The 9,224-nt window shown below is 40.8% G+C and overlaps 1 protein-coding gene across 1 annotated transcript in view; it reads left to right on the plus strand.

The window, feature by feature from the left end:
• Positions 1-4,672: 4,672 nt before the first annotated feature.
• Positions 4,673-9,224, plus strand: part of LOC125003523 — a 29,680-nt gene continuing 25,128 nt past the window's right edge. Inside the window, exons 1-7 of the mRNA XM_047577507.1 lie at positions 4,673-4,890; positions 6,621-6,833; positions 7,048-7,404; positions 7,595-7,816; positions 7,960-8,316; positions 8,407-8,634; positions 8,891-9,139. Coding sequence (XP_047433463.1) covers positions 6,734-6,833; positions 7,048-7,404; positions 7,595-7,816; positions 7,960-8,316; positions 8,407-8,634; positions 8,891-9,139 — 1,513 coding nt within the window. The 5' untranslated portion in view covers positions 4,673-4,890; positions 6,621-6,733. The remainder of the gene's footprint in view (positions 4,891-6,620; positions 6,834-7,047; positions 7,405-7,594; positions 7,817-7,959; positions 8,317-8,406; positions 8,635-8,890; positions 9,140-9,224) is intronic.

Consider the following 9,224-nt stretch of genomic DNA (forward strand, 5'->3'; position numbering starts at 1 on the left):
TCTTGTAGTTTTTGATCCATCACTGTTCAATGACCATGATCTTTTGGGAGAGATTTTCAGTTTATAATGGGTGTGTATTGCACAGAATCCAGAGCCAGAGTGGACGACTCATCACTTAGAGTGAAGACAGCTGTCTGAAATTGCTTGAAACTTTTCTCTTTCCACACTCGTCCTGATCACAGTCTATACTCTAGACACAATTTTTTTCCACAGTTGTAGACAAACTTGTTGTGTCTCTCACAATGTACTCGGCAAAGCAGTGAGACGTACAGAATTTAAACTGCGAGTCTCTGTTCGCGGTCATGTCCCTGTCTGTTCTCCATTGACTGCAATGCAAAGATTTCCTTAAACTCCATATATTTAAAAACTCCAAAATATTTACTCCAGAAAGACAAGAAACATATCAATGTCTTCAGGAAGGTCTTATGACGCCCACGGTCTGTGTGTTTTTCTAATAGGAGCTGCCGTTTTGTCACAGTGAGCCCAAATGTGCGACCAGCACAGAGGGACATAATCCACCTGTTCTCTGTGTCCCGGCCCAGTGCGCTTCTGTCGTCATTGACAACCATGTTGGGTTGCCACAGCAACCCTGACCCACAGGCCTGGGCCACAGCTGAGACCAATTCATTAATCAGGGACTCCTCTTGTTGTCTCTGCTGTTAATACAGCTGATCCCTGTGTCCCACACATTTATGTTACAACAACACACACACCAGCACACACAACACAGGTAACTTTGTGTTATTACAGTTACACACACACAGAGTTGTAGAACGCACACACACACAAGCACACACATGCACGCTTAAAGCGCGCATTACTTTGTCACACACAGGCTAATTGTGCTAACCATAAGCTAAATGTGGGTTAACTGTGCTAAATGTAGGCTAACTATGCTGAATGTAGGCTAATGTATGCTAACTATGCTAAGTGTTTGTTAGCTGTGCTAAATGTGGGTTAACTCTGCTAACTGCAGGCTAACTGTGCTTAATGTAGGCTGATGAAAATTCTGGTCTTCAATTTAATCCAACATCTGCAGATGGACTCACAGCACAGACGAAGCATCAAGCATTGATAGTGATAAAAGAGCGACGGGTTCATGAAATAGATTTACTTCATACCCCCTATCAGTAGATAGTGCCTCCATCAGGACCCTTCAGAGAGATAACATGGCCTAACCTGTGACCGAGACACATAGATCAAAGCCATAAAACAAACAGTGAAGATATTATTCATGTCATTAGCAACAACTCAACTTATAGTCATGCAGTGTTTCAACGAGTTACAGGTACACACAGTTAAAACATCATATATACGCAGCACGATATTGGTGTAAGATACTGTACGATACATCATTTCTCATTACAGGATGTAAATAAAGACACACATGGTTGTATGTATCACCCAAAACCTCCATGTTTGTTTGTTGTTTCTGAAATGATGAACATTGTGGGATTATACATGTGATCACCTTCACCTGACCTACACATCAGTACTACTCAGCTTCCCTGTACATTAGAGGCTTTGTGTTTCCATGGTGACAGGTTTGGTGAGATTGAAAGCATCATAATTCTTCATGAACTCTTCTAAACCTTCGTCAACTCCAAGAATGTCAACATGGCTGCCAGAGCTCTGGAGAACCTGCAGGTGAGTGATCGCTCACTGTCATCAGCCGTCAGTATTGTCTTGTATCTCCATAGATATTATGTACATGTAACGGGCGTGCATTGTCTTTAAACCAGGTTGGATGCGCCTCCATTAACACATATAAGTTCTGCGTTGTGTTCTATGTTGTGAGGAATGAAGAAAGGACTCTGACCACAATCAGCTGCTGGTTGCTCTTTAATGAAGGCAGGATAGAAGATTTATCTGTACAAATCAACAGAAAAACACATACGGCTCTGTGACATGCAGTCTCCACACAGCACACAAGTCTCAAGCCCCTGTGGGCAGAGAAACATACAGGAAACCATGTAGACTTTCATGTGGAATATGTCTACTTCAACTTGCAAAAAGTAAGTTTACAAAGTTCATATTCAATTGACTCATTAACTGCATGTTCGCAGCATAAAACCCAACACTTATACATGCATGAAATAAAGTTTGCATTGTCCAAAAACCGAAATAAATGTTCAAAAAATGACTAGAAAAATAATACAACACCTCCTCTCAGCTGGTCTGGAGCGAACTGAGAGACGCACCGTAATGACGACACAAGGCTGCGACTTTTTAAAGAGACAGTACAGGTATTAACACTGGTCTGAATACAACATCCAGGCATACATATAGGCAATAAAACACACCTAAAACATATAAGAAACAATACTCATCAGGATTTGGTGACATTTCAAACGTAAAAGTAAAGATATCATTTCAACCTGGTTACATAAAGTTGGATCAGGTGTTGTGTGTCCTCCTGTTCAGGGTGTGGAGCTGGGAAGCAGCAGGCTGGTAATGAGGTACCCAGATGGTTGGATCCAGTGGACCCTGCCCTCGACACAAATGACCAACAACAACCTCGACTCCAACTCTGGAGAGACTCAGTCCTGGTTCAGCTGCCTCAGAGTATCTTTATTAATATGTGTCAGATAGCACGTGGATTAATGTTGTTGATCAAAATGAATATATCTATGCAAAAAAAACAGCTTTTTAGAATGAATTATGATCACTGGTGATCCATCCAAGGTACCTACACTGAAGTGTTCATACACTTAGTTTTATATTTACTGAGTTTCAGACGTTTGATAGTCCTTCAAGCTGTGGACGGTGGATCCTTCAGGAATCATTTGGGAACTTTGAGCCATATGTCAATCAACTGTATCAGTCACTCCCATTGGTCCTCAAAGATGAGATTAGTTCAACTTGGTAACACCCACTTCTCTTCCTCAGAGTTTTCTTTCTCCTGTCGTCATCAAACCTCTGAGAATTTCATGGCCTCTGGTCAACATTTTGATGAAAGTCTCTTGTTTTGAAGACAAACTTTGAACCTAGAAGAACTAATTTCAACAGCAACCACTTTCTGATTTCTTATAAGATGCAGCATCATAGGAGAAATGACTGGAACATAGAAAATAACACCTTTTTCTCTGAATATATTTTTAGACTGACTGTTAGAATGTATCTACCAGGAACTACTGATGTTGCACAGCTTGAGTGTATCAGCAGAACTTTAGAAAAAGAAAGGTTTAAACAAATATGTCTCAGAGAGTAACACTCAAGTCTATAATGATCAAGTCTATAAGTCACATTTTAGGAGGTTTATTGATGAAAACCAAAAATAAGAGTAATTTCTTCATTTCAGCTTGAGGATTTACAACCATTCATTTGCTGATGCATATTAATAATATAAGAGGAAAGAAGACATATTGAACCGAACGATCTCTGACAGAAGAAGGTGTCTCTACACAGGAAATATATTCTGCCACTAACTGACGTACTGTTGTACTTAAGTATGTGATCTGTCGGCTGTTTGACAGACGTGAGGAGCAGCGATGGGTTTAACTGCAGCGACGAGGGGATTCTTTGTCTTCCTTCTCTCTGTGTCAGGTACTGAGCAGGAATATTATACTTTTACTCAACTACATTTATCTAACACCTGTAGATTGATTCTTTTTTCTTACAAAACGTATAAGCTCACAGATTAGTTTTCATGTAAAAATGACACATTTCTAGTGACTAGCTTCTTATTCTTGACTTTGATTGTTGTAGAAATGTGTTAATTGTTAAACATTAACCCTCTATTTGTCCCAGAGTGGAGAAATAGTCAGTGATGCAGCAGCAGTTTAAAGACGGCAGCTAAAGAGAAGTAATAAAAACATTAAAGTGTCCAGTGTGTGTTTGTCATAGACGGTCCTCAGGAGTGCTCCGTGCACTCTGAAGGAATCTAAGTCTCCTTAGCAGGTAGAGTCTGCTCTGACCCCTCTTGTTTAGGTGAACTCCCAGGTACTTAGAAAGATCCACTATCTCAGTGTCATTTGTTTGTGTGTTTGTGAAAATGTGTCTTCCTGTCTTTGCTGAACTTACTAACCACCAACTCCTCACCCTGCTAACAAACCACAACAATGCCCCCAAACCCTTAAAGGGACAGTGTAACATTGTTTAAAAGTATTGACAAGTATCATTCTGTTGCAATCAGAGTCTTTCATGTTCGCTTACAACATGAGTTTCAAGATGGGTTACAAACATCATTTGAACAAACAAACAAAAAAAGAACAAATTAGAAAAAAATCAATAGTTTTATAGTTCAGTGGTTCTTTCTCATTCTGTAATGAGTCTGTTTTACTATCTGTGATCTCTGTGTTCCTGTTAAGAGTTTTCTCACCACAGGTGTTGCACACGTCTGTGTTTCACATTTGTCATTAGTTTCCATTCACACCACTCCACCCAAGCAGAGCAGACTGTTGTGTTCTTGTATCACACCATTTTAGTTTAATACATTTCCCCTTTGATGGTGATTTTTCTAAGATGCATTACCAGTAAAGTGTTTATTTTTCTGACTTTAATCAATGAATCTAAATCTAGTCTCTGATGTTCTGTGTTCCAGTGGTACTTGGTCAGACTGGTTATAGAGTGACTTACTCTTCTACTCAGATCTGTGCTGTAAAAGGATCAACAGTGGAAATAAACAGCTCCTTCACATACCCATATAAAGTTGGGCGCCGTTCTACAACTGTGAAGAAAACATTTGGTTCACAGGGTCTGAACCTGATGATCTGTCGACAGACTCAAAGTATTCTGGTCGTGTGACTCACAGTTGCATTTGGAAGAAGTGCACTCTGAGAATCTCAGACTTGAGAGAGAGCGATTCAGCTGAGTACAAGTTCAGATTCATAACAAACCAAGAACGTGGACGTTTTACTGGTTCACCTGGAGTCACTCTGACTGTCTCAGGTAAGAACTTCTCCTCCACATACAGTGGGGGAAATAAGTATTTGATCCCCTGCTGAATTTGTAAGTTTGCCCACTTCCATAGAAATGATCAGACTCTGGTTTTTATGGTTGTTTACTGGTTATGGGTATAGACAGAATATCAGTCGAAAATGCACAAAAAACACACAATCTAAAAGTTATAAATTGTTATGTATTTTATTAAGGGAAATAAGTATTTGATCCCCAAGCACAACACAAGTCAGTACTTTGTAGAGAAACCTTTGTTGGCAAGCACAGCGATGAGACGTTTCTTGTAGTTGGTCACCAGGTTTGCACACAGCGCAGGAGGGATTTTGGCCCATTCATCTTTACAGACAGTCTCTAAATCCTTCAAGTTTCTTGGCTGCCTCTTGGAAACTCGGAGCTTCAGCTCCCTCCACAGGTTTTCGATCGGGTTAAGGTCTGGAGACTGACTAGGCCACTCCATGACCTTAATATGCTTCTTCTTGAGCCACTCCTTTGTTGTCCTGGCAGTATGTTTTGGGTCATTGTCATGTTGGAAAACCCACCCACGAGGCATCTTCAGTGTTCTTGCTGAGGAAAGAAGGTTTTTGTCCAAGATGTTACAGTACATGGCTGCATTCATTGGCCCCATAATGCGGTGAAGTTGCCCTGTACCCTTTGCTGAAAAACAGCCCCAAAACATGATGTTTCCACCTCCATGCTTAACCGTGGGTATGGTGTTCTTTGGGTCATACTCACGTTTTTTCATCCTCCAAACACGGCGGGTCGAGTTAATGCCAAATAGCTCAACTTTGGTTTCGTCAGACCACAGCACTTTCTCCCAAGCCTTCTCTGAGTCATTTAGATGTTCACTGGCAAACTTAAGGCGGGCCTGTACATGTGCCTTCTTGAGCAGGGGGACCTTGCGGGCACTACAAGAGTTCAATCCACAACGGCGCAGTGTGTTGCCAACTGTTTTCTTGGTGACGGAGGTCCCAACTGCTTCCAGATCATTAACAAGCTCCTGCCGTGTTGTTTTAGGCTGCTCCCTCACCTTTCTCATCATCATCCTCACTCCATGAGGCGAGATTTTGCCGGGAGCTCCAGACCGAGGACAGTTGATGGTCCTTTTATGGGTCTTCCACTTGCGAATAATGGCACCAATAGTTGTCACCTTCTCACCAAGCCTTTTGCTGATGGTTTTGTAACCTATACCAGCCTTGTGCAGGTCTACAATCTTGTCCCTGACATCTTTTGACAGCTCTTTGGTCTTGCCCATGGTGCTGTAGAAGTTGGAATGTAAGAAACTGATTCTTAGAGCAGGTGTGCTTTATATACATGACGAGTTAAGATCAGGAGTATTGGTAATTAGTTGACTGAGCACAGCTGTGTGCCACATGCGACACCACAATCTGTAGGAGCCTGAATTCTAAGTGAATTGTTGGGGATCAAATACTTATTTCCCTTAATAAAATACATAACAATTTATAACTTTTAGATTGTGTGTTTTTTATGCATTTTCGATTGATATTCTGTCTATACCTGTAACCAGTAAACAACCATAAAAACCAGAGTCTGATCATTTCTATGGAAGTGGGCAAACTTACAAATTCAGCAGGGGATCAAATACTTATTTCCCCCACTGTATGTCAAATGTGAAACATGTCATTACTGTTACTGAACTATTGATGAATGTGTTTATTTAATGGGTGACAACAGTTAAAATGATATTTCTCTGTTCACTTCAGTTCACTGTGTAGAGGTTAAAACATATTCAGGATCAAGCTGGGCAGAGGTGAAGTGTCAGAGCAGTAGTCGTCTATCTGCTCGTTCCTACGTCTGGTACAAGAATGGAGTGAACATGAACAAAGACACTTATTCAATTCAACAATTCTTTGATTGGGGAGACAGTGTTTCCTGTGCTGTTAAAGGATCTGAGAAGTTTCCCTCTCCTCCACAATGTGAGTTTACTTCAGTCTTCCACTAACTCAGTGTCATCTCTGAACCAACCATCAGTGTCTATGTTTCAGAAAACCACACTTCCTCTTCCTCTTCTCTTCTTTGATCTCTGCAGAACATTTATGGTCTAACACCACCACCACCTCCTCTGTAGTGCTGCAGAATAAATCCTCTTGTAGTTGTGTTCTTTAAAACATTTTCTTCTTCTTCTTTCAGGTGTCCTTCGTCAAACCTGTAACAAAGTGACTTACACTGACAGAAGCATCTGTGCCATCAAAGGTTCATCAGTGGACATTTCCTCCACATACAGTCATTATTATTATTCTGTTGAGTCAAAGTTCTGGTTCCGTCCTGATCGTAGTCGTCAGAGGATGAATCCCTCACAGCCTGAGGACCTGAGTAAAGACTCCCAGTATTCAGGTCGTGTTCAGGTCCTTGAACCAGAGACAGGAAGATCCACTCTGAGAATCACTAACCTGACAGAGAGTGATTCATCTGAGTATCACTTCAAATTCGAGACACCACGGTTTGAATGGAGAAGTGTTTTACTTGGAACAACTCTGACTGTCACAGGTACTGATGAATATGATTAACATTTTTTTTAATATATATTCGTCTGCTTCTCATTTACACTTTGAATGAAGACGAAATTGTGTCATTTTCAAAAAAGTGGATGTCCCTTTTTTCAGTTTTCTCAGTGCGTGAAAGTATGATTGACAATTTAGTCATAAAGGTTATTTCAGTTCTTTGTTCATTAATCCAGATATTCAGGACATCCAGGTCAAGAAAAGGGCCAATGAGCAAAAGCTGGACTGCATCGTCACTTTCAACAGTTGTCGTCCATTTGATCTTTCTTACCTCTGGTACAAAAATGGAATCCAGGAGATCAGAGAAACGTCTGGAAGTTATGCAGTTTCATACAACTATGGAGACAGCTATTCATGTGCCTTAAAGGGATACGAGGAGTTTCACTCTCCTTTAACATGTGAGTTTATTTTGGTAGAACATTAGTTTAGTAAAGACGTATTGTACTTTAACTGTGCATAGTTTTTAATATGTGTGATTGTTAATGTCCTGTTATTATTAAAACACACGGATTCACTTCAGTTTTTGTTTTTTCCGTTCCAGGTTTTTATGGTCAAACCTGTAACAAAGTGACTTACACTGACAGAAGCATCTGTGCCATCAAAGGTTCATCAGTGGACATTTCCTGCATATACAGTCATTATTATTATTCTGTTGAGTCAAAGTTCTGGTTCAGTCGTGATCGTAGTCGTCAGTGGATGAATCCCTCACAGCCTGAGGACCTGAGTAAAGACTCCCAGTATTCAGGTCGTGTTCAGGTCCTTGAACCAGAGACAAGAAGATCCACTCTGAGAATCACTAACCTGAGAGAGAGTGATTCATCTGAGTATAACTTCAAATTCAAGACACCACGGTTTGAATGGAGAAGTGTTTTACCTGGAACAACTCTGACTGTCACAGGTACTGATGAACTCTAACTGTGTAGGTGGATGTATCTGTGCATTGAGTATTTAAACAGATGTGACATTACTGTTGTGTTGTCATGTGCAGCTCTGCAGGTGCAGGTGACCAGAATAATATCAGTCCATCAGTCTCAAACTGAGGCAGAGCTCAAGTGTCTCAGCAGCTGCAGTCCAGCTGGTTGTCTTTACGTCTGGTTCAAGAACCAACAGAGAATCAGGACACAGCAAACTTCTACTTTGACAGACATTTTTTCTCCTGGAGACACTGTCTCCTGTGCTTTCAGTGGACATGAGGATTACCGCTCTCCTTCAGTCTGTGAGTTTACTTCACTCTGGCTGTCATACCTCTACTAGACACTGTATCATACTGGACAGTTATTTTGGGTGTTTTACTTCAGACGCTGATCTTGATATATTTCTGTAAAGGAAGTAAACTTGCACAAACTGCACAATGTAACTGTCAAGATTAATATCATGTTTGCTTTAAAATGTTTCAGTTCCATTTTAACTGATGTTCCTCAGCTTCAGAAACTTCACGTTGCAACAACATAATAATCTCCATCTATCTCCAGGTCCTTCAAAGTTTTCACCTGTATCAGTGAGTCCATCTGGTGAGATAGTGGAGGGTAGTTCAGTGACTCTGACCTGTAGGAATGATGCTAAGCCAGCAGCTAAATACACCTGGTACAAAGGTAACCAACCACTTCCTCTGGGACCAGGAGGTATTTATCATTTCACCTCCATCAGCTCTGAGGACAGAGGGATCTACTACTGCAAGTCTGAGGATCAACAGTCTGTGTCTGTATTCATAGACGTCCAGTGTAAGTAAACATCAGCAGATCTGTTGTCAGCTGGACTTAAAAATTGAAGGTGGTACAATTGGAGTTCAGACTGTGATGTTTCAAG

Source organism: Mugil cephalus, chromosome 2 (genome assembly GCF_022458985.1).
Source record: "Mugil cephalus isolate CIBA_MC_2020 chromosome 2, CIBA_Mcephalus_1.1, whole genome shotgun sequence".
In the NCBI taxonomy this organism is placed as follows: Eukaryota; Metazoa; Chordata; class Actinopteri; order Mugiliformes; family Mugilidae; genus Mugil; species Mugil cephalus.